The sequence below is a fragment of the Sciurus carolinensis genome, chromosome 10 (genome assembly GCF_902686445.1).
Source record: "Sciurus carolinensis chromosome 10, mSciCar1.2, whole genome shotgun sequence".
NCBI lineage: Eukaryota > Metazoa > Chordata > Mammalia > Rodentia > Sciuridae > Sciurus > Sciurus carolinensis.
The window spans coordinates 80,466,306-80,492,812 of NC_062222.1; the positions used below are offsets into that span (position 1 = coordinate 80,466,306).

A 26,507-nucleotide genomic window follows, 5' to 3' on the forward strand; every position below is an offset into this window, starting at 1 on the left:
GATACAGAAGGATAAGAGGGGATCAGTGCAGATGGGATGGGTTAGACATGGAGTATATGAGGAAGAAAAGAGTCTAGGATGATTACCAGGGTCTTGGTCGAAGGAACTGAAAGAAGAGAGGGTAAGACCCAGGGAGGAGCACACTTAGAGGTGAGGAACTCATCTCCTAGGCTTTCATGATATAAAACAGGGATAGAATTTTATATCTCAGCGTAATCAGGATACAGATGTCATTTAAAGTCATTGGCCAGGATGCAATCATCTCAAGAGTGAGTATGGAGAAGGAGCGGGACTCCAGGATGCAGAGATCCTGGAGGGAAGAAGGCAGGAGTGGCCCTGGGGTGCTCAACATGGACAGTGCAGCAGGGTGAGGGGGTGGAGTGAGGCAGAGGACAGAATAGGTGAAGAACAAAAACAGAACCTGTCCAGGAGCTCTAGTGGAGGCAGTGGTTTAAAAATGAAGGCAGTCACCATGTCATCATTGACTGGGTCAATGGCTGCTGACAGGTTGGGTCAACCCAGTCCTGTTAATTAACCACCAGAGATGAAAAAGTGGATGGCACTGATTCCTCACCAAGGGCAGTGTGAGTGCTCACAACTGGGGGCTGGAGCTCTGCAGCATTGTGTGTGCAACATTACCTGTCAGGCCCTGAGCCTCACCTTCACACACAAGCACTAGGAACAGCCTTGCCAAATCCCCTTTTGCTCTCCTTAAGCCCTAATCCTCTTTATCTCCTGCAGCTCAGCTGCTAGCCCCCTCCACCAGGGAGCCTTCCCCAATCCCTGTAGTAGGCTTAGCTCCCAAAGCATTTATTTACCTTGCCTCAGAATTATTAATTGGTGACTATGTTCTGGTATGTGTTGAGCAGAGGAGTCCTTGGATTAATAGAAATATGCTGTGTGAACCCACTTGAAATAAGCCAGATGACCACACAAAAATTTGGTCTTATGCTGCCACTCCCAGAGGCAGCACATGAGTCTCTAAACAAGAACATCCCTGGTAGTCACCAGAGGCAGAACCTCAAGAGGAGCAGTGCAGTAATGTTGGGTGGTGACAGGGACTTGATTATGGGTTAGGAATCTGGCTCTGGGCCCAGTTCTGCCACTGAACTGTGTGACCTTCAACAAGATACTTTGAACTTCTGGGATGGAGTTTCTTCACCTTTGAAGTGAACAGATTGTACCACTTTGTCCCAAAGATCCTTCCACCCATCTCAGTTCATTCTCAGAAACTAAGGGTGTTGAGAGTTCCCTGTGTTTGTGTCCTTTCTCTCCTTGAACTACGGAAAACTCAAAGACTCAAACATCAGGTCTTACACTCTGCATAAAGCACAATAAACACTATTTCATTTACTAGATCTTAAGGGAAAATCCTCTCTGGGCTGTGAAATGTACCCAGTTTCATGCTTGGTTATCTCCTCCCCACCTGCCATGCCAGTCTTTTCTCCATCCATCCAAACAGTCCTTCATTCATTTACTCTGGAGTTCCTACTGTGTGCAAGTTCCCTAGAACCACAGAGGTTCATGGCCCAATTCTACCACTAATTTGTGCCTCATGACCCAGCTGAGTTGAAGATATCAAGACATGTGGCCTAAAAATCAAGATGAAATAATAGAACAGAGCTCTTTAAAAATCCAAGAAACCAGAGTACTTGTAGAAAAGAATGGATGTGTCAGTTATGAGGATTCAAATATGCCAAGCTCAGACTTTTTTTCAGGACTATTGATCTTCCATGTCTAGACTATGCTGGAGGGGACAGAGAGTAGAGAGAGGGAAAACGGTTGGAAAACAGAAGTAGTGCACAGAAGTGTGAGCAGAAGACTGAATCAGGAAAGAGAAAAGTGATGGGGGTCATGCCTACAAGGCCGTACTCAGATGTCCCCTTTGTAAAAGACAGTCTTTAAGATACCCACGCAGCTCCAAGTATTCCTCTATGCCATCGATGTTACTCTCATGATCAGAGTGAGGGGTGTGGGGGTTGGGATAAAGACAGAGACAGAAGGCACATACCTATAGCACTGTGGTAAGTGCTGGCCTGCAGGTATAAACAGGGTGCTAGTGGGGCAGGGACTGGATGACCTCCTTCGGCCTCTGCAGTTCTACCCTCCACCCTTCTCTGAACAGTCATCCTGGAGGCTGACCTGTGGGGACTACACTAGTGGGTTTCTTTGTTCTTGGTTTCTGGGTCCACATCAGGGAGAGGGGGAGGGGAAGGGAGAAAGATAGGGGGAGGGGGAGAGAGGAGAAGCGGGGAGAGGGAGAGGGAGAGGGAGTGGAAGAGGGAGAGAGAGGGCAGAGTATTTATTCCCTTCCCAGGAAGTTGGCCTTGGATCAGTGGTATCCCTCAACCAAGAATCACTGCTCCCATCAAGACAGTCTCTTCTTCATGTCTCTCCCCTCCAGATTCTGGTCACGACTCCCTCCTTCCCTCTCAGGCCTGACCCATAACTGTCCTGTGATCACAACCCCCCCGTGAATCTCCTGTTCCCCTGTCAGACTTTGTAATTAGTTCCTTTATTTCTCAGTTTGCATGTCCCTCTTGCTGGGACCCTCACTGATATTCTGAGCATTCTGAAACAAGAATTACCATTCTTGGGACTTTTTCCCTTACTGCACTGTGGACTCTTCCAGGAGGCACCAGGTCTTCGCTAATCTTAGTTCTGTCTTCATGCCACACTGTCTAGCATGGTTTTTACTTATAGTGCTCGTTAATCATTTGTTGAAAGATGTAGATTTCTTCTCAGTGACAGCCTTTCATTTGACCCTCGCTTGTCATGCAAGATCCTATCCAGAATATTCTAGCCCATGCTGGTCACAGGCCCACCCAGGGGAAGGGCTGCAACTCCCTTGCCCCCTTCACCTTCTGGCTATTCTCACCTCACTGTATCTCAGCCAAATGACCCAAGCTACCCTCAAAGGCTTTTCCTACCCCAAACCCTAAAATTTATAGCTTTACATTGACAGCAGATAGATGCAGCCTCAGAAAAGACCCTAAATAGTGCCTCACCATAATTTCCAAGATTGCAAAATGAAGATAAAAACAACAACTTTACAGGTTGCTGGGAGAATAAAAACAAATGTTATACCCTGTAAAATGTATTGTCTTTCTCATGAAGTACATCAGTGACAATAAAGAATAAGCAAGCTCTCTCTACCCCCACCCTACTTCAACTGGTTCCCAAGCGGTAAACACTTCTTTAAAACACTGAGCAGAATAATAACTAACATTTCCTGAGCACTTACTCCTTGCCAGGAACTATTCTAAGCATTTTATATGTCATCTCATTTAATCTCCTCAAGAACAGTATGCAGTAGAAGCTATTCTGTGCCCATTTTACACGCGAGAAAAGAGAAAGGCACAAAGAAATGAAGTCACTTGCCCAAGTTGGAAGTCAGAACAGAAATCTTGGAAGCTTGACCCAAGGGCATGATGTTAATCCTCTCAACTATACAGTATCACTCTTTTACAATCCCTGTGACATTATAAGAAGACAAAACAGGTAGGTGACCGTCAGCTACAATGAATAATATGTCATGTGGAAATTATCAAGTGATGAAAATTAAAGTTTGCATTCTTGTGGAAATTCTTGCAAGATATCATTATCCCTAGGAGTCACACTCGAAACTCAAATCATGTCTGGGTAACAACTGGTTCTTAACATCTCAGCATAGGCAAGAACACTTGTGTTTTCTAGATGGAGACTCACCTGAACTTAATGCGTGTTCCACCTCCTGCATGATCAGAAAAGTGGTGGTGGTCTCAGACTCGCATATCACTGTGTCTGGCTCAGTTTCCTGCTGTGTTTTATCCTTGGGCACTGGCACGGCTGTGACCCGGGAAGTGGTTGTGTGACCAGAGCTGTGCTCCTCTGTTGGGGACTCTGGTGCAGCTGAAGCTTCTGTGGGCTGGGTGCTGGTCACAGTGGTGCTGTGGTTGGAGGTGATAGAGGGAACCTCAGGAGGTGAGGCTGACGATGAGGAGGAGGAGGGTGAAGATGCCGGAGCTTGAGGGGTGATGGGTGTAGGGGCCTGTGACCCTGCAGCTGGCATGCCTACTTCAGGACTGCTGGCGTTGTGCTCGTTGGGTGTGGGTGTCAAGTGTACCACACTGCTGGTTGATGAGAATCCAGGAAGTGAGGGGTCTGGGTTTGTGCCTTCCCATTTCGAGGCTGGGCTGGTGATTGCCGCTTCTCTGGGTTCAAGGGACACATGATTGGGCAGTGAAGATGTCGGAGCTGATGCTGTGACTGGGAGTACCGAGGTATTGTGAATGCTGCTGGCTGAGGACGCAGTGAGGGCCGCCGGGTTCTGTGCAGAGCTGTTCCAGGTGGAGGCGGAGGCCGATGGGGTAATTTTTGCCGGAAGAGAAACAGGCAAGGAGGTTGACGTAGGCAGGCTCTGGACCCTCAATCCTGTGAAAGAGCCAGTACAAAGGTGTTTTATATGTGAAAATCACGTAATGCGTGAAATAGCAGCGAGGTGCCTGGACTGCAGCTGTTTTATAGTACTGTCGCAGGTATTTCTCATTTTACACTGTGCCCTCCATGATTGTGAAGGTGACTTTTAAAAAAAATATTCTTCCCACTAATTACTTTCCCCTTGCTTTGTGACTCTCTGTAAGAACCAGCCTGAAGGCTCTGTAAGAGCAATTAGTGGGTCAGTCAGCTTAGGACCAGCAAATAAGTGGAGTGAACTAGACTCGCCCTCTGCTTGCTTAAACCAGTGTTCTCCCAGGGTGAGACCCTCCCTGGATGGCTGGAGTGTTGGCCTCACAACATCTGGGAGGATGCTGAGGTGTGTGCAGTGGGGAGAGAGGAAGGTGTGGTCGGATGTGCTTGCTGACTGGCAGGAGGGGAGGCTGTGTCGGCAGAGGGACTTCAGTTCCAACCCACTCTGCAGCAAAGCCAGAGGACCTCCCTGACTGGTATTCCCTGTCTCTGTCCCTTGGGCACTTAGCACAGGGAGGCAGGGCCTGGTGGCTGTGAGGAACACATATGTGAGCCCATTTCCAGCCAAGGAGGAAAGAGGTGAGCGATCTCAGAACAGAAGCTAGAAGGAATAATCTGAGGTTTAGAAATATTTTCTCAGACTGCAACCTAGTTGGCCAAAATTCTAGCCTGGGGTTTTTACCATCCTTTCATTGTGCCAAGTGCTCTTCACGTTTTGTAGAATTTAGAGTTCCTTTTCTGTCCCTCCCTCTCATCCTTCATTTACCCATCTGTTTCATTCATTCATTCATTGTCTACTGAGTGGCTTCTATATGCTAGCTAATACTCTGGTAGACATAGGGTTAGGATCTCACTTTCTAGGTAATACAAATCTTGTTTGCCTCCCCATACCCTTTTTCTTCCCCCAACTAGCTTTCCCCCTACTCGTTTCCATCTCAGTAGATGGGACCCCCATTCACAAAGTCGCTCATTAAAACCTGGAACACCATCCTTCCTGCATCTTTATCCCTCACACACCAGGTCAAATTAATTAATGAGTCCTGAGGATACTACCTTGAAAATGTCTGGTGTTATTGGAGGGTAAGACTCTTGGCTCACTCTTTGTTATTCCATCATGACATATGACCACGGCTGATATGTTGTTAGTTTTCAACTATTTAACTTACATACCCTGACAGATTTCCTTGGAGCGGGCACATAGGTAAAGGCCAATCAAGTTCAAGATTCAGAAGGAGGAGAACATAGACTAGATACCAGAATAGAAGAAAGGGTAAAAGACCAATCGGGAGGCATTCAGGTAAAATCTGCTGACTTTTCATTCTACCATGTGACAGATTTGAGAGCTGATGGAAAACTGTGCTACAGTCTATCTTCAACGTAACATTTGGATTTTCATCAAAATAATAGGTTTTATTTAAAAGGAGTTGGTGGGGGGTTGGGGTGCAACACAGTAGAGTACTTGGAGTACTTGCATAGCATATGTGTGGCCCTGAGTTCAATGACCAGCACTGCAAACAAAACCAAAACCAAAACCAAAAAACATAAAAAAAGGGAAAAAGAAAAAAAATTAAAAGGGTCAAGACCATGAACTACCAGAGAGTTATGTAAATAGGAAATCAGATAGGCTACATAGTATTCCATGCTGTTATAATGGTCGTTTGGTAGTTATGAACTGTAAACAGTTTTAGGATGAAGACACATTAAGAAATTCTTGAAATATGGATAAAACAACAGTTGGGACAAATATTATTAAAACATTGGACCTTCTTATGTGACCTTTGGAACTTACAGGGTGTTTCCTGGCACTTGCTGTGGCTGATTAAAGATTCTAAGGGCAAAAAGATGACTGTTTAACTACTGTTCATTAGAATCACAGATTGGCAGATGGAGGCAGAGAGCCTCTGTTTGGTAGCCCAGTCAAAGCATCTCTGGAAGTCTGAGACAAACAAGGATCTTTAAAGAAGCACCTATTCATTCATTCATTCATTCATTCATTCATTCATTCATTCAAGCTTTTATTAAGCAGTTTCTATGTCCATGGCTCTGCCTTCGGAGAGTTCTCTATAATAGCAGAAAAGAAAGGATATCCAAATTCCTATAGTATGATGTGGTAAGTGCTTTATAAAAGTAAAACCAACTTGCAATAAGAGCCCTGAGGAAAGATTAATAAGTTCTGTAAGGAGAACACAGAATGTAAAATATACAAATGTAATTTTCAAATGACATTTAGAAAAGTCACAGAAGAGATGACATTTGAGTCGGTTCTGAAAGGATAAGAATGTACATGATGCTGCTTCAGATGTATGTTATTCAGGGTGACACTTGCATTGTCATTTCCAGGGGAGCTAAAAACTGCCTTCTGGAAAACATTACAGTACTAAAGATGACATGCTCCAAGAATTAGTTTTGTTGCTGCAGACTTCCATTTTCTTGTTTAATTCTTACTAACATACTTTTATACTCCTACTCTGCCTGCTTCCAAAGAGGACTGGAAGTGGTCATTCATTTCCCATGATTACCTACTGTGTAATTATTTAGAGTACTTTATAGTCAAGTTCAGACAATTTCTACTCCTAACAAACCAATGATGCATGGAATTGTGTGACAGCATAGCTTATCATCACTTGAACGAGGCATTCGAAACCTCTGCTTTGCCATGTTTGATGGTACATTCCATGCTGCCCTGACTGCCTGAGGGTGAGTCTTGCTTCCGTATGAAGATGGTCAAGGCTAGGCACCATGGCTGTCCTAGAGAATGCTAGCTGTCTCAGTTCACTTGGGCTGCCATAACTAAGTACCACAGATTGGGTGCTTAACAATAAATTTCTCACACTTCTGGAGGCTGGAAAGTCTAAGATCAAGGTGCTAGTCGATTCAGTTTCTGGCAAGGGCCCTCTTCCTGGTTTGAAGATGGTCATCAACCAGCTATGTTCCCATGTACCCTTTCCTTGGGAAATCTGGGTCAGGGGAGGTCGGGGAGAGAAAGGGAGTGAGTGCAGATGCTCGTGTGTCTTTCATAATGGCGATGATCCCATCATGAGGGTCCTACTCTCATGACCTCATCAAAATGTAATTATCTCCCAAAGGCCATATCTCTAAACCATCTCACTACATGCTAAGGCTTCAGCATTCAGAAGCTCTAAGACATTCTGAGGAAATATGGTTTCTACTTTCTTATATGTACATTTTATGTTTCCTGAGGAATATCAAACTGAATTAAGTCTAACAGGGAAGAATACATACTTTCCTAGCATTTCAAAAATATTTTCAGGGCCAGAGAGGGCCTAAGTAATAAGTGAGTACAGCCTCTCATTTGCAAATCAGGGGATAGAAAGGAAAAATGGTATGTACTGGCAGTATCTGCTGAATTGTGTAAAGACAGAGTCGGAACTGAACACCCTGTGGACACTCCCTTGTGCCCCAGCCTCAAGAAGGCTGGTAAATCTTACTGTAGCAGCCTTTATTGCAGAGTAAGCAAGTGGGAGTCCATGGAAAACTGGCAACTGAAGAAGGTAAACAAATGCACCCCCATACATTTTCCCACCTGCAGGAAAGTCATTTACCTTTGGGAAAAAGTAAAAAACAATCAGTTTTAATATTTCCTTAAGAAAAATGGCAGTTAATAGAATGAAGAAGTCAAACCCATGCATTTCTCACATGGAGGTGAATGAGCACTGTTTAAAAACAGAACGACAATGCTGGACATGGTGTGTTCTGCCTAGTAACAGACAGGCCCACATAAATGAAATGGAATGAATCCAGAAAGATCTCTCTTAGACTTAGCCCAAATGTGAGGTCAAAGGGCCTGCAACCATCCTAATCTGAAGTTCCTCCTTGTGAGTTTACAAATGGTGATCTTTGCTGGAGTTTAGTCAGACTCAAGCTTCCATGTTGCAGGAATAGCTGACAGATTGTTGCTCTGAAGAAAAGCAGAGTCTTAGTGGGATAGAAAACGATTTGTTTCTCTGTGTATTGTCTTTTATGGGGGACCAAGATCATTGTTTACATCCCTCTGGTATTTGAAAGTTGGTTTTGGCTTTGTCCCTGGTTTCTTGCCTTATTAGGAGGAGGGATGTAGGGGCTGATGATTGGGACATGCAGGCAAGTCCTCCAAGTGCTGAGAGGAGTTACAAGGCATTACAGACTGGAGAGTCTGCATTCTGTACCTCCTGATCCACCTGAGTATCAGGAATGCAGGTCACTGAGTGGCCCAAACTCTGCCATATTTCCTGGATTTCATGAGCAGCAACCTGGGCTAGTGTCAGAGTCTAGGCTGCCTGATTACCTACATTACTCACCTGTTTCTCTTTTTTTTTTCCTCTTTGCCTTGTCCTTTCTTGCCCCTGGCTTGTCAAGTACCTGATGAAACATGTGACAAAGCTTTGGCAAATCTGGTGAAACTTGATCAAAATGCAGTCAAGCCCTCTCCTGCTATTGCCAAGTCAGCCGGGTGTGGCCTGTGCCCTCCTGGCTCAGGCCCCGTGGCTGCTGGAGGTCTGTGTGCTGAGTGATTGCTAACAGCTACTCCACACAGCACCACAGGGAGCTTCCGAAAAGGCCAAGGGGACACACCCACATACCCACACACCCACACACACCCATACACACTCTGTCAGTGAAGGAGCTGAGTGCTCTGTGCAGGGTCCTATACTGAGCATTTTACGAGCATCACCTCATTTCATTGTCATATAACCTCCACAAGGTGGGCGCCTTCGTTATCTCAGTTTCACACATGATTAGACAGAGGCTCAGAAAAGTTCAGTCACTTCCCTAAGGTCACACGGCTAATGTGTGACACAGTTGAAGCTTGACCCCCAAACCGTCTTGCTCCAGGCCCAATCTGTCAACCACTCTGTGGTACTGAACTGGGAAGTGTAAGGCTATTTTTGAAGTCTGGGCCCCCTGTTTGTAAGACAATCAACCCTCAATTTTCCTTGGTCTCCCCTAATAAATTCTATAGTAAGGACCCCTAGAGTGATCTTAAAAACATTGGTTGTAGGAATCTTCCCCTTCTCTTAATCCTGTCACAGGCTCTTACATGTCCTGGGGATAAATCCTGAGCCCCTTGGCACAACGTGATACTTTTTTGTGGTCTCTCCACTCCATCCTCCTAGACCCTGAGATCTTGAATCATGGTGAGTTCTTGAAATATTCTAGAACAATCTGCCTCCCTGTCTTTGCACCTGTTGTTCTTCCTACCCTGCCTGTTCCTCCCTGACTCCCCTTGCCATCCCAATTCTGAGCAACCCAACTGGATGGGGCCCTTCTCTGTGCAGCTATGGCCCTCAACACAGACTCACTGTGGTGCACATTATCATGAAACATCATTTCTTGCTGCACTTGTCTCCAATCAGGTCAGGAGCCCTGAGAACAAGAATTATGACTGAACTTTTTTGCCTTAGTGCCTGGCACAGAGAAGGTGCTTAACACATATTGAATGAAAACATGGATTTTCTGCCCCTTGAAAACCAGGAATGTTGTTTGGCTTATATGCTGAGTCACCACAGCAGGAATATATCCTCCCTTGGATTAGTTTTTAAGTTCCATAAAAATGATCAGCTAACATTAAATTTTGGATGGGCCTCCTAATAGGCTGCTATTTTTATTTACTTTTTTTTTTCAGAGACTTCTTTTTATGCATGACATAGACCTGAGTCACCAGCTCTTGAAATACTGACCGTGTATGTATGTTTGTATGTGTGTGTGTGTGTGTGTGTGTGTGTGTGTGGTGTATGTGTGTGTGTGTGTGTGTATACACAATATTTTCAGTATCAAAGCTGGGTCTTAATGCCTGAAGGGTTGGGTGAGACATGCCCACACAAGTTTCCCACATTGTCTGGTTGAGGCTGCTAAGGATACCCAACACTCTAGAAAGTTCATTTAACATCTGCAAAACCATTACTAATTGGCGTGTGGTCCACCCATATGGTATCTGAAAGCATATGTCTAGACAGAATGTGTATGCCCCAAAGTCATCCAACTGTGTTTAAGAAGATACTGTTTGAAGTAGAAAAGCTATATTCTCCAGAGTGTTTTGTTTATGGAAATTAGACATAATTCTGTCCAAAAAGAGGAAAGAGCTTCTGTTTTCTGGCCACCAAATCAGAACCTGCAGACCTGGCATATGACTCAATTTCTCCATCGATTAAATCAGTAAAATCAGTACTAATGATATCACCAGGCTCCCTGTGGGTGCTATGAATGCTAATGAGAAAATAACATTTGTGAAGAATCTTGTGCTTCCTGGGGAAAAAATATGACATTTTCTTTCTTTTCTCAGGAGCAACATCTGTCTTTGTCAGTCAAGTGCTTCCCAACACTCACTGCTGCCCCTAGGCTGGGAGGTTGCCCCCAGGGAGGCTGTACTGAGCAAGGAGGCTGACACATGCCTGAAATTCTGAAGGTACCATGTTGAGGCTTCTCAGGTGTGACAGTGGAGAGGAGGAATAACAGTGGAGGAGGGCTAGTAACTTCTTTTTGATCATTTCATGGTTGAAAGTGGGTAGTGTAGTGGGTAGTGGCAAGGGAGAAGAAGAGGCCCTCAGGGCATGTTCAGTTATGAGGGATTTCCTGAGGGACAATGTCATGTTCTCTGTTTCTTCCCTTTCATAGGCCCAATCCTAACATTTGTGGGGTCCAAGAAAGAGCAAACATAGAATTCCACACAGATGATGTCAGATATGCAACTGTGATACACTAGGATGTGGTTGTGGCCATAGCCTGGTTTGTGCTCTGTCCAGGTCTCTGCAGCCCACTCACAAGGGATCTCTGGTGACTCCAAAGCTAAGGGGACCAGGGAGCTGCTGGGGCGGTGCAACCAGAACTGGGCCTTGGTCTACCCAGACCCAGGATGGAGCTGACCTGGACATGTCTCCCCAGGCATCTTTGTGTGCAGTTTCTCCTTCCCCATGCCTCACTTTCCTTAGCAGGATTTTTAGACATTCCCATGCAGAAGGGAAGGAGCAGATGCAGGCCACACTTAGGGTGATTTGCCAGTGGCCAGCTTTCAACAGAGGTAGCGACTCTGGTCCACAGAGTGATTCTTTCCTTCCTCCCTCCCTGTGTGCTCTAGGCCATGCCCTCTGCCCTGCCAGCCCAGGTCAGTTCCCAGGTCCCTTTACCATTTGCTCAATGGGTTACTAAAATTTAAAATGCCTCATGGGATTGGAAAGAAATATGCTTTTGTGTCTGGATGTTTGTAAAATTCAGGGGTCTCTGGGCTGGTTGGGGGGTGGCATTCTGTTCCACCCACCTCTTACAAGCCCGAGTTACAATCAAGTCATTTCTCATCCCTGAGACCCTGCAAATAACCAGAACTTAGTAAAGCCCGTACTATTGTCCTGCATTGAGTCCCTTTCTTCAGGGGTCTTTTTCAGGCTTCCAGTGGCCCAGATGGCTGAGGTGGCCCACATACCTGTGTCCACTTCTTTTCTCACATTGCTTCCAGCTCAACTGCTGGCACCCTCCATGACTCCTTGTTCCATAGAGAACAGGAACCCACTGAGGGGCCAGCTCCCTGGCAGTCTGTCTTTGGAGGTACAGGTCTCCTGGGCACCCAGGCAGATGCACGCTGACCTTTCCACTGGTGAATTAGCATGAGATCTGACTGCTCACAGGATGACACCTATGAAGTGCAGTCATGCCTTGTATTGCTATTGGCTTCATTACCAAAGTCACAATGTCATCAATGGGCAGGCAAGAGATCAGGACAGCTCCAGGACAAAAACTAAGAAAATGACTCAGGATATTTCTTCTGATCCTGGAGAGGGCAGCAGGGACCTTCTGAGAGAGGATCAATAAGTTGGGACCTTGGTGTGCCCCTTTCTCTGCCCCCAGTTCTTCTAAAATTTTCTGCTCAAGATGCCAGTCATGAGTATGTTTCAGGGTTTCTTTCTTTCTTTTTACTTATTTTTAAAATGAAAATAGAACTTACATGCAGTAAAATGCACACCTCAAGTGTACAACTCCATAAAGTTTTGCACGTGTCCACACCTGTGTTACCACCACCCAGATGGGAACTCAGAACACTTCTTGCACCCTGGGAAGCTCCCCAAGTCCTCTCATAACGTGCCCCCCTGACTCTTGTCCCTTAGCTTTGTTTTGCCTGCTCTTGAACTCTACATAAATGGAATCTTGCAGTGTGTGCTCTTTATGTCTCTGTTCTTTCACTCATTCTGAGACTCACCTGTGTTGTGTGTATTTACAGCTCTGCCTTTTTTCACTGGTGAACTGTGTTCAATTATATTGTAAATGTGTTCAAATATACCATGATTTTTTTGTCTGTTCCTCTAATAGTGGACATTTTGGTTGTTTTCAGTTTAGGACAATTACAAATAAAGCCAGTTGTTTCATAGCTTCTCACCAAACACTTTTCTAATGCTTATTATGTACGATATTCTGGGTAATTTGCAAGTGTTAAATCATTAATCTTCACAATATGCTTAGGGTGAGCATTATTGTTATTTTATAAGTGAGCAAACTGAGGTATGAAGGAGTTAAATAATTATACAACTAGAAAAGAGTACGTCTTGGATTCAAACTTTAAAAAGTGGCCTACCTTTATGACTTGCCCTGTTAACTATGGCTGCAATGGTTAAAACTAGAAGTCAAACCATTTATGTGCTGTGTGACCTTGCCCAAGTTTATTAATCACTCTGTTTCTTCATTTACAAACTTGGGATAATAACACCATCTTCACTCAAAGTATTATTGTGAAGATTAAATAAATAATTCATGTAAGGATAATGCTGTTGTTTACCTTATCCAACAGCTACTTCCAATCCCTTCTTGATATCTTTAAATAGAGAATATAAAAGCTAAATTCTACCTTCCTGTCATCCTTTGCAGCTAAAGGGTATCAATGTACTCCAGTTCTATGCAAAGAAATTGTTGGAATATTAGGCTAAGAGACTCCTGGAAAAGTTCCGTCTCCTTTAAAAGGGATATGTAAGAAGGGGACTTTCTTTAATGCTTGTCTGTCCTGCTCATCTTTAAGGCAGATGTGATGTCTGGCATGGTGGCAGTCATTTTTGTAGACAAGGATGAAAGTTAACTCACTAAGGATGAAGAAAATCAAAGAGAAAAAGAGCCTTTCCCCTCGACCTGGGAAGTCTATCTCTAGACTTCATGTTAAATAGACAGCACATACTTGGGAATTAAGGTACTGCTCATCAGGTTTTCCACTGCATGAAATATAAATGGTATCAGGTAAAAAGGTTTATCACAATGTTTGTCACAAAATAAGAGCTCATCAAATATTAGGCTATTAGGTTGATTTCTGTTGGACCCTGAGCCTGAATGTCCTTACCCCTTTCATCAGTTAACGATTTTCAAAAGGCATTTTTAGGCATTATTGGAGGGAGACTCCTCCTCATGGCATTAGCTGTGAGCCTCAGGGATGCAGTGTTTCACACATCCTTCAACAAAGTCATCGGCCGCTGAACCTGTCAGTCCCTGAGGTCTCTCTGGGCTGTTGCCTAATGAAACCCAAGCTGCCTCACATGCTCACAGAACAAACCAAAAAGGCAACAAAAAAACAACCCCCCCCCCAACCAAAAACAAAAAAAGCCACCAGCTAAATATAATTTGTATTTTTCCACCTTATTAAAAGAAAAATTCAGAAACTTCTGGGGCAGTTTTCAGAACGAGTCTTGATACGACATGCATCAGGTTGAGTGCTTCCAGGCATGGAGGAAGCAGGGAAAGAGCACTCAACCACCACCAGGCACCCAGGCCTTGTTATTTTTAGGCAAGCTGGCCTGCCTTTATCAGTGCTATGAGGCACAAGCTGGAACACACTCACCAGAATGGCATTCTACTATCATTTTTAAATTTTAAGCATCACTTAGCAGTTTATGTTTTTAAAATTCTATTCAAGCTTTGTTTAGGTCCAATCTGACAACCAGGTACCGGGTGCCTGCTATGAGCAAGGCACCTAGGCATCTGAATGGGATGGAGGAAGGCTTTCTGGAAGAGGCTCACATTCACTCATATTTCACAGTCTGCCCATTGACTGCTGCAAGTCAGCTCTGTCTCCTCCCGGTGCATGTGGACGCTTATTATCTCCTGCACTTGTCCTTCTGAGTGAAGGTTCCTGATACTGGGAGAGTGGTGTTTCCTCCTATATCAACTTTTCTTCACATAGATTATCTATTTAGTCAAACATACTGAAAGGACAGGGATAAACAGTAAGTAAAGGGATTAGTAAGTGGTTAAGTAAAAGACCAATAAAAGATACTCATTAATTAGAATTTCTCTCCTTTAGTTGTTTTTCTGTCTCCTAAACTCCAAGTTTTAGAACTTACTGAGTCAGGATATAGTTCTTGGAACCTGGAGATCACTGTCCCCTACAGATGTCTAGATGAGAATGTGGTCTGTCATTCACTGGAGTGTTCCAGGCTGGAAGGGCTGAGGCGGAACGTGGAGGCTGAAGTCTGTCTGGCTTTGTGGGTTTCAAGGACAAAGCTCTTGGATGAGTGGATTCTCCTCTGGGATACCTTAATTATGAACCCGCTAGTCCATCAGGGTCCCTCAGTATTGTCCTTAGCTTCTCTGCTGTGAGGGGTCATTTTGGAAACAGGTTGACTGGAGGATGGACACCACGGCCAGAACCACACATACAGCAGGACCCAGACCATCACCAGAGACTCCGTTTTCTTGTGGACTGTTTCCAAGTTCTGACATTCTGTTAAAGACAGGCAGACCATCCTAAGGAAGCAGGGATGTTGTACCCTGCTTCCCCTGAATGAAGAGAGGGGCTGGAGATAAGAAACGCAGTCATTGAGAGGCTTACAGGAACGTGCACATGTTTGTGGGCTTGCACCAAAGTACCAATGGCATAAATATAAAGCAGGGCAGATCTGACTTCCAGTTTAAGTGTGCTATGGTGTGAATGTGGCCCCTGAAGTCCATGTCTTGGTAACTTAACCCCCAGTTCAACAGTGTTGTGAGCTGATGAGGTCATGAGGGCTCTGCCTCCATGAATGGGCTGTTAATGCTATCATTTCAGGAGGGAATCAGTTACTGTGGGGTGTGGTCATGAGGAAAGGGTGAGCCCATTTCCCTTCCTGTGTACTCTCTCCCTCTCAAAGGCAGGCGTGCATGTGCAGGGATGCTGTCTTGCCATACTACCTTCTGCCATGGGATGATGCAGCAGGAAGGCCCTTGCCAGAATCCAGCCCCTTGATTATGGACTTCCCAACCTCCAGAACTGTCAGAAATAAACCTCTATTCTTTATACAACACCTAGTCTGTGGTATTCTGTTATAGTAGCACAAAACAGAGTAAGATAAGGTAGTATTAAGGCAACATATTAATTTTGTAGGAAAGAACCTCTACAGAAATGAACTAAATCAACTGAAATCAACACAGGCAATCATGCTTTATGCAAGAGAGGTTGTGGGTAATAAATTTTAATCACATACTTTAAGTGACAAGGGGAAATGGCTGTTTGAAGAAATTCCATGACAAATCCTCATTTAATGTGATTAATTATCTCCCAATTTGTCACCTTGGAAGCTGCTTTCAGAGCTTTAATTTGCTTAAAATTCTAGACCTAAGCTTTTGCTTCCTAACACATTCACTACTCCAGAAAGAGGAAGCTTATTCTTCTTACTCACCAGAGTTTGCCTCTCTGCTTAAAATTACTTAAATCCCTGCTGGGGCACATACAGTCACACAAACATCTTCTTCAGTGCTCCATTTGTTAACCAGCCCCCAAGCGCTGCTACCCGCAGCATCTCCTGAATGCCTGCAGCATGGCCACCTCTGCTAAAGGAAGTGTCAGCAACACCAACTGGGGAAGTGTCTCTGGCACTGTGATTGGAGTACAGCATAGTTTGATGAAAGTCTTCAGGATCCATTAAAATGCTACTCTGCAGCCATTGCTGACAGACGCTATTAAACACATCAGACTGGAAGGACAGAATCTGGCAATGTGAGCTAACTCAGGAGAATTATGGAAACTGTAGAAAAATTGACTCTGTTGATAGTTCAACACAAAGAACAATTTTGCTTTTAGTATACTTATTTAGAATAAATTTAAATTGTTGCTTAGAAAAAAATACTCAAAAAAATAACTCTCCATTTTAAACTTCATGAACCACTTCTTTGATATATTCCTATGTTCTCTCTGGTAGTGTTTGGATTACATAGCGACACCCCCAAACGCACATGTGTAGTTTGAAGCAGAGTCAGCTTGACTTCATGACTGTCTTTTAAAGGTGACTCCAAGATGTAAATATCCAGCTTTGTGTTCTCTCCTGCATTCTAGTCCTCTAGCTCCAAATGCCTTTTGGGTTTTATACTCCAACTCAGTAAGTCTAACATCAAGTTTATCTTTCCTCATCAAACCAGCTTCTCTAGGCTTCCCTTCTTTTCATCATCACCCTCCCCGCTTACTGAAGTTGCAATGCAAAGTCAAATAGCTTGTAAAAGGGAAAGCTGGGGTTTGGGCCCCAATAAATCTGACTATCCCAACAATTCTTTAGGTTTTTTGTAGGGAGGATCTTATTCTTATAGACATGGAAGCTACCCCTCTCCCAATACAAAAGTTCTCCCAAGAGAACTTATTTTTGCCCGGCCAAACATACAAATTTTTCACATGATTACCCAGAAATAGAGTGGGTCATTTTTGAGGTCATAGAATAGATGCCCACATGTCCTTTGGCAGGAATACCTGCCAGCCATGCCATTGACCTGCCTCTGCTCTAGCTCAGGAGCTGCTTTTAGCACCACAGATTCACATCTGTTCCTAAAAGCGCTTACTAACTGTGAGCCAGGTCTCTGCAGACTGAAGCTCAAGTGCTCCAGCATGGTATGGCTATGGGCTGTAATTGCATTCACAAGTCTTCATGCAGAAAATCTACCTTTTACTAAGTTCTTATCAAATAATGATATATGGAAGAGCCAAAATTATTCTTTGCAAGATCAGAAATAGCATTTCTATTCACTGTGTAATTCAATCAAGAGCATTTTAGCTTTGGCTCCTATCTCTGAAACGAGCCTTTTGCTCACTATCTAAGCAAAAAAACAGCACAGTATAAGACATACAAACAGATTTTCTGAAAAATGAAGAGAAAATTATTTCTCCTTCCATGTATGATTGCACACATGCCTACATATCCTTTGGCAGGAATACCTGCCAGCCATGCTATTGCATGTCAAGGAGTATGTCTGGTAATCATTTTTATTTCTGTTTCACTGCAACAATCTAGGTAAATGCTACTGAGCAGGTGGAGGGAAAAATAGTTCTCTAAGAGCAAAGTGGTAAAATCTCCAGGAATTAACAAATCTGAATCTCCAATGTCATTCTCATATAAGCCCAGATCCCATCACACAGGGCATTTCTTTTTGGATGACATCTTAGCACCATATTCAATAGTCAATCTAAACTGAGAGACTCCTTGCCACCTATGTGGCTCCAAAACACCTTTCCTAAGTGCCAACAGTACTTGTCAGATTTAAAGTCTTCAAAGAAAGTTTGATTTCTTTCTCACTTCTGTTTTCTATAACCTATCAAAACCAATCCTTAATTTTTCTTTCATTTAAAAAATTATCTAAAGCCCACCAAGCATTATGTACCATGCTAATGTTGGGAACAAGATAACAAAATCACTGCCCTCAGAGAGCTTATTATTCAACGGAATGAGCCGATTATTAACACAGGGTTAGAATGCAGTGTATTTCAGGATGGCACAGGGCACTGCCCAGGCCCACTGGAGGGGGCCTAAGGCGGTTCAGGATGGAATATTAGAGCAGATTTTCTGAAAGAGTCACTTTCAGATTAGACATGGGAGATGAGTAAGTCAGTTCATGAAGAATGAAGGGCAGGGTGTAGATGGAAGGAGAACAGCATTTCCAACTTGAAGAGGGTTGTGTCCCCAATTCCTAAAATGAGAGAGCATGAAGTCTTATGTCTGGAATCTAGAATTCAAAATGAGAGGAGTGAGAGACAAAGCTAGAGAAATCCTCGGGGACTGGGTCAGAGAGGCACATATAATAGCTTTGTACTTTATCCCTGTGATTTTGAAAGGCAGGGAGGTGTGATCATCTTTATGCTCTTGGAAGATCACTCTGGTGAGAGTAGAGAATTGACAGGAGTCGACATGGCTGGAGGCAGAGAATGTAGACAGAAGCTCCTGCAGAGGGAAGACGTTGTCTTGGACTAGGGCAGAGACCCTGGAGAGGAGTGAATGCACGCAGGATCTGTCTTGGGCTTGACTTTCTCTAACAGCACTCTCAGTAGCTTATCACAAGGTCCATAGGCAGCGAATGCTGGGGGGATCGCATGCAGAATTCTGGAGCGAGACTGCTCCATCTGAACACTGCCTCTGCTCTTCACTGACTCTGGGACCAAGGTCAAGCTATGGAATCTCTTGGTGCCTCTGTTTTCTCAGATGTAATACCTGGGTATGCATTCCACGGTAAATATACAGCAGTTAGGTAGTTAACACACGTAAGCACTGAGATCAGTGCTGGCCACGTGAGAAGCACTCTGCATACATTAATAATTTACATTAAATGTGTTTGGGATTATACTGCCATTTCTTTTATTCAAAATCTCATCACCATGGATGATGATATATAATGGGGGTGTGGGGACTGAGAGAAGAATGGAGGAACTTTAGATTATGTAGAAGGAAATGAGAGGGAGGGGGCTATGAAAAATGGTAGAATGAGACAGACATCATTACCCTATGTACATGTGTGATTACACGAATGGTGTCAATCTACATTGTGTACAACCATAGAAATGAAATGATGTACCCCATTTGTGTACAATGAATCAAAATGCAGTCTGTAAAAAATAAAAATATATAAATAATTGTAAAAAAAGAATAAAAAAATTCCAAGTGAAGTTTAAAAACAAATCTCATCACATCTTACCCAGTCTACCCCATGATGGCAACATAAATACCCTTCCTATCTCACTCTTTTTCAGCCTAACTTCACCTTGCACATGATTTCTAGGCTAATCTTCATGCCCTCGTTCATAATGTTATTCTGCTCTTGTAGATCTTAAAAGCCTCCCGATTAAGTTCAAAATCCTTAACTAACATTCAAAAAACCCTTCCTTCACTTGATCTTATTTACCCTTCTCCAAATTTATTTCCCAGTATAGTTATGTCTTAAGGTATGCCCTTTTAGTTTCCAAGAACTTAAAATTAAAAAAGGTTTCAGGTAACATCTGCATTGGTTTATGATGCATTTATTCACAGCTATGAGAACTGTTTTGGATTGTGTTGGATTGTGTGTACTTCTCAAATAGCTGAGCACCAGGAAATGATAGGCCCTTTGAGGTCATCTTCCCAATGGTGAAGTATTCCCGGTACTTTTGGTTAGCAAGTTTATAACAGTGGCAATCTTATGCATCATTTGCATTGCTTTTATTGATTTATTTTATCTTTTATGGGCTAAAAAGGAACAGCAAAGGTTTAAGTATAAGATATGCAGTAGTTACTGATGAACAGAATTAAGGCACTTAGTCTTGTCATAGAAAAAATAATGTAGGGAAATTGCCTTGGAAAGCTATGCCTTGACAATTAGTGTCACCTAGTAAAGTGATAGTGTCCATTTTAAGGGGATCTGATGTTTTTTTAGTATAAAGTGGCTTAATTTCAGGACTCAGGATGTATCAACATCTCTTGAAATTAACAGCAATTATGTTTTAGATTTAGAGGAATTTGCCTCATCAGTTTTTAGTAAGAAATTACCCTTCAAAGGTAGAGGAAGAACATTTCTCTGCTCAGGGTTGGACACTGACTTCCTCTTCCCCTCCACACACCGGAACAATTTCTGCTTCTTGGCTTTCCAATACTCTCCCCTCTGCATTAATTACCTCCCCACATTTCTTCAGCCATTTCATCAAAGCCTAACCTAATTGCAAGGTCCCTGTGCAGTCTTTGTAATAATTACAACCCCCTCTGAACTTTCTCTTCTTTAAAACTCTGTTATCTGTTCTTTATACTTTTACCTTTTTGAAGTATAATTGACATAATAAGCAACTCGTACTTCAAGTTCACAAAACTGCTTAAAGGTGACATCTGCATTCTCCCATGAGACCATCACCGATTACCAACTGAAAGGACAAACAGACTCTGCACCCCCGGGTGATTCCTCAAGCCCCTTTGTAATCCCAACCTTCACACCCAGCCCAGTTTCCAGACAACCACTGGTCTTTCTGTCACCAAAAATAAAAACTGTCATACATTTCACTTCTTCATTTGTTATAAAATCACAATTGACTGTTGTTATTTTTGCCTTCAACACTCTTTATATATCTTTTGAAGAAATCTTAAAAATAAGGGAAAAATTATTTTATATGTATCACCACACATGCTTTCATTTCCTCCTTTCTGGTGTATCAATTATACATTGCTGCATAACAACCCCCAAAACTGAAATGCTTAAAACAACATTTTTTCCTCAGTTTCTGAAGAATTTGGATGCAGCTTAGCTGGGTCTTTTCTCTAGATCTCTCAGAAAGCTGCAAACATGGTGTTGGCCAGGGTGCCAGGCATCTCGAGACTCAACCAGGGAAGGAATACTTCAGAGCACACTCACATCCCCATAGGTAGGATGCAGGTCCTGGTGGGCTTTTGGACTGGAGACTTTTGGACATCTCTCCATGGCTCTTGTCCAGAGACCACTCTCAATTATTTGCCACATTGGGTTCCCCATAAGGCAGCACAAGACATAATAAATGACTTTATCTGAGCAAGAAAGTGAGGAGAAATAGTGAGCAAGATGGAAGTCACAGTGTGTACAACCTCACCCTGGAGTGCCGTCCTATCTCTCCTGGTATTGTATTCATTAGTATCAAGTCTCTGGGTCTCTCCTCCACACAAGGGCAAGGGATTTCACCAGGAACTGGGGATCAGTCAGCTATTTAGACACTGACTGCTCCTACATCTTATTTGTATGTATGTTACAAAACTCATAACACCATGTTATTATTTTTGTTCTAAGAAGAAAAACTAATTCCTAGAGCCCTTCATTCCTTTGTTTAGATTCAGATTCAGATTTCCATCTGGTGTCATCTTCCTTCTGCCTGAAGGATCTCTTGCATTGCTTGTCCACCGATAGAACATTCTTTCTGATTTTCTGTCTAAAGAGGACTTTACTGTGCCTTCGTTTTCTAAAAGATATTTTTTGTTGGGTACAGAATTCTAAATTAAATATTTCTTTTCTTTCAGTACTAGAGAAATGCTATTTTACTGTCTTCTCACTTGAGATTTTTTCCAGTGAGAATTTTGCTATTATTTTCAGTTTTGTTGCTGGTACTAATTGTGTTTCTTTTTCCTTACGGTTGTTTTAAAGTCTTTTTATTTTTCATTGATCTTAAACAATTTAATTGAGGTGTTCTTTGATGTTCTTCAATTTCTTTTGTTTGGGTTTACTGAGATTCTTGGATTTCCAAGTTTATAGTTTTCCTCACATTTGGAAAAATTTTAGCCATTAGGTCTTCAAGTATTTTTTCTGTACCCCTCCTTTACTTTGTGGTAATTAGTTTTACCACAACTCTTTGTTCCTCTATTAGTTTATTTATTTATTTAGTCTTTTGTTCCCTCTCCGTTTTATTTTGAAATTTTCAATTGCCTTGTCTTTAAGTTCACTAATTTTTTGGTGCAATATATATGGTCTCTTAGTTATATGCAGTGTATTTTTCTTATTAGACATTGTAATTTTCGTCTCTAGATGTTTGATTTGGCTCTTTAAAAAATCTTCCACACCTCTTATTTAATATGCTCCTACTTTATCTTCTTGAACATATGGAGTATATTTATCATAGTTACTTTCATGTTCTTTTCTACTATCTATCATGTTTATCATTTCTGGATCAGGCTCCACTTTATTGAGTTTTCTTCTCATTATGAATCAAGTTTTATTACTTCTTTACATGCCTGGTAATTTTTAATTAGGTGATAGACATTGTGATTATTTATGCTGTTCAGGTTTATTATTATTTTGCAGTATCTTAGTTGTTTTAAATTTCATCTTGGGAAAGAGTTGAATTGCTTGGAAACATTTTGATCCTCTCAGCTTGCATTTGAGCTCTGCTATTATTAATTTGGCCTCCTACTTGGGCAACACTCTTCTGTGTCCTCAGTCACTGATCCAGGTATGTAGGTTTTCTCCTCTGGCTGCTGGGAATGTGCATTCCTTTCAGTCAGGAATCGCTTGGTCAACTCTTTCCTGCTGGTTCTTCCTTCGACTTTAGGAAGTCTGCACACAAGCAGGCACTCATCACTACTCAGCTTGGACTTGAGGGGGATCATCTCCAGGCTCTAGAGTTCCCTTTCTGTGAAGCTGTGGTACCCTGCCTTGGGAATCCTAGAAGTTTCATCTTGCTCTAAAATTCTCAATTCTGCCCACTCAACTCAGGGATACTGCCTGGCTCTACTTAAGTTCCAGTAAACTCTCTCTAGGTAGTAGGCTGAAGAACTGCAAGACTTATTTTGTTTTCTTCCCTTCTCTTACAGATTACTGCCCATTTTCCAATGTCAAAAAGTTATTCATTTATTCTGTTTGTTCTTCCAGCTGTTTACCATAGAAAGTTACACCTGTTACCTTACTCCATCATGTGTAGAAGTGGAAATCTGGTCTACTTGCTTTAATATTAAGAGTTTACCCCCATAACTTTTCATATATCCCTTATGCTAATGAGAAAGTGCACCTGGAGGTTAGACTCACGTTATCTGACTTCTTTTACATCTAGCACAGTGCTGTGTGAATATTGAAAAATATGTATCACTATTTACATAGTCACTTGGAAAAGTTAGCTGTGAAATCCTCCCTTTTCCTCCAAAATAGTATACACTTTTGATCCTTCTCTTATCTCTGTCTTTCTATATCTAACTCCTCAGATCATTCTATAAACATAGGAGATTCTCTTCACGATGCCACCAAATCTGATGGTTTGTTATTACCTTTGTTAAAATCTGAGTGGTAACTTTGCAACACCAGATGGCCTCAAACTGGTATTTATGTGCCAAATATTTTAAAGGTGAACTCAGGTGAAAAATTCTGCCATCTGGCAAAATTAATCTGATGATTTTAATTACAGTACTTAGCTTGGTTGGAAATCACTGTTTTGACCTATTCCTTACCTTCTGATCCTAGTGTTCTACTCTCCACTGAGATTCTTGGTCCAGTAGCAATTTGTGACTTTCCAAGATTTTCCCTGGATGGTTTAAGTCCTTGTCTTTTGAATCACAAACAGAACCTGAAGTATATTTGCTGTTTCTGATACTTGTGTTGAGGTCAACAGTATTTTGGAGGAACTCACTAATCCTTATTTATACTGTAGTTACAAAACTCTCCTTCCAGCTAGAAAAACTGATTTTACAGATGAAGATGTCAATGAAATTATTTCACAGATGAAAGTATTACACACACACACACACACATTCACACACACACATACACACACTTTGCTCTCACTTCAAGGACCGTATATCCAAAATTTATCTTCCCTGCCAATCTGATCTTTTCCCTGTGATCACTGTTTTCATTAATGATGACTTCTATCTCCTAAATAGGTAAACTCGAAGCTTGGAGTTATATTTGACATTTTGATTTTTTATTCATTGTATCTTATGTGCTTCCTAGTTCCAAAAGTTCCCCTTCCTCTGCAGTTTTACATTTAGTATTATGTCACAAGACATAATTATTATATGTATTATAACATAATAAGTATTATGTTATGGATTTTAATATTCTAATATTTTTCATATTTGTCTTTTCCTCTGCATTCCCATTATCTCTCCCTTGCTACCAGATGTTGTCCCTGGTTCACCTGCTTCTAGCATCACTAATCATTCTACACAGCATTGCCAGGTGATTCCCTCTGTGATATTGTATGACTGGTGGCTGATGGGGGCTGGTCACCACAAAGACCAAGGTACTATCGGAAGGTTGAGGGTCTCAGCTCCATCTCTCAACCCCCAACTTCCAGTTCTGAAGGTTGAGTTGATCACCAATGGTCAATGGTTTAATTAATCATGTCTACATAACAAAGCTGCCATAAAAACTCAGACAGGACAGATCAGTTCTCAGATAAACAAACATGTGGAGGTTTCTGGGAGTGGTATGCCTAGTGAAGCACTGTGTCCCTTCCCACTTTCCTTGTTCAATGCACCTTTTCCATCTGACTGTTAGTCTCCTTTTTTTTTTTTTCTTTTGGTACCAGGGATCAAACACAGAGTCCCATAACCACTGAGCCATACCCCCAGCACTTTTTTCTTTTTATTTTGAGACAGGGTCTTGCTAATTTGCTTAGGGTTTGAACTCACAATCCTCCTGCCTTAGTCTTCCAAATTACTGGATTACAGGCATGTACCACTGTGCCTGGCATCTGCATCTTTTGTAATAATCTTTATAATAACTGATGAATTTAAGTGTGTTCCCTGAGTTTTGTGAGCCACTCTAGCAAATTAATCACACCTGAAGAGGTGGTCATGAGAATCCCAACTTATAGCCTGTTGGTCAGACATGTAGGTGACAAACCTCCTCTTGAAACTAGTGTCTGAAGCAGAATGTTGGCCTGTGGGACCAAGACCCTAGCCTGTGGGACTTTTTTCCAGGAAGATGATATCAGAGTTGAACTGAATTAGATTCCACCCAGCTGGTGCAAGGGCATTCACAGTCACAGTGAGTAGGTCTCCCACGGCAGTGTAAATGTACATGGCATGGAGGCATTTCTGCCACCACTGTGTAAATGTGACATTTCTCCTACAAAAAGGTCATCAAGAAAACAGACCACACCCCACTCCTCCTGACTTCACTCCCAGAGTCTAACCCAGGGCCTCACATGACACACAGTAAATGCCAAATTGAACGGAAATGAATTCTCTGATTTAATGAAATAATATAATCAAACAAGAATCAGAAGGATACTTATGATCTGTTTATGTCTTGAATAATTGAAAAGAGGGCAAAGATCATTTAATATCCCCAGAAGTAGGTGTGGGCTTGCTTCTTTGTATTTGACTTTAATACTTTTTAAAGCAGAAACTAATTCTGTCCTTATTGATCAACCACAAAAGTAGAATCTGACAAGTCTGGTTTATTCAAAAGGTAATCAAGCTAAGTGACAAACCTTAATAAAACTTCACACTTTCATCTATTAACCTTGTCTAATACCTCAAACATTTAATTTTCAATAAACAAAATGAATATTCACTGTACCTATTATTTCAAATTTAAAAAGAATCTTTACCAGTGATTTTACTTCATGATTCCATTTAACACTAAAATAGGGTTTGGTTTACATTCATCCTTCCTTAATGTAACTGTTTACAGATAGGACCGTTGGAATTTTCAATCTCTCATTTATAACTACTAATATTTATAATTAATAAAATATTATGAAATTGCTAAATCTTCTTTAAGAATTCATACTCCAAACTAATAAAGGAATGGACCCCTGTGGTCACACCCAGATACTGATCCTGTCCTCCAATCACACCTGATTGGACCAGAGGTGAACATCTTACTGGTTAATCAGATTTCTTTTTCCAAATAATTGGGACTGAAACTCTAGGTCATCAGTAGGAAGTAATGTTTAAATTATAAGGACATCTTTCCAAGTGCATAAAGAATAAAGAGAAGCCACTTTGCAGAAGGGAAAAAAGGAAGCAAATATGAAAGAGAAGTACAAATAATTTCGAGCATTTAGTATGTTATGTACTACCTCATATAATTCTCACAGAGCTCAACCAACTCAAGAATTTGGAGTCAAGGAAACTGAGGCAAAGAGAAATTAATGAAAGAGGCACCAAAAAGGCATGAATCCAGCTATCCAACTCCAGAGCCCAGCTTATTAACCGTGGCGTGGTCTTCCCCTGGAGCAGCAGAGCAGGAGTAAGAGAACATATGATTCCAGAGGGCAGAGATGGCTGGCTTCCTTAGTGAGATGTTCTGATCATGCCTGGGACTTATCTGAATTTTCTGCTCTTGGATATTATGAGGAAGACCAGTTTTTTGCTTTTAATTCTTCCATCTTTGCTTAAATCATTTCGGAGGTTTCAGTTACCTACACACCTAAGGTCCCCTAG

General features: G+C 42.1%; 1 protein-coding gene across 1 annotated transcript in view; it reads right to left on the reverse strand.

The window, feature by feature from the left end:
* Parm1 (prostate androgen-regulated mucin-like protein 1) overlaps positions 1 to 26,507 on the reverse strand; it is a 103,643-nt gene that overhangs the window by 30,108 nt on the left and 47,028 nt on the right. Inside the window, exon 2 of the mRNA XM_047567238.1 lies at positions 3,709 to 4,413. Coding sequence (XP_047423194.1) covers positions 3,709 to 4,413 — 705 coding nt within the window. The remainder of the gene's footprint in view (positions 1 to 3,708; positions 4,414 to 26,507) is intronic.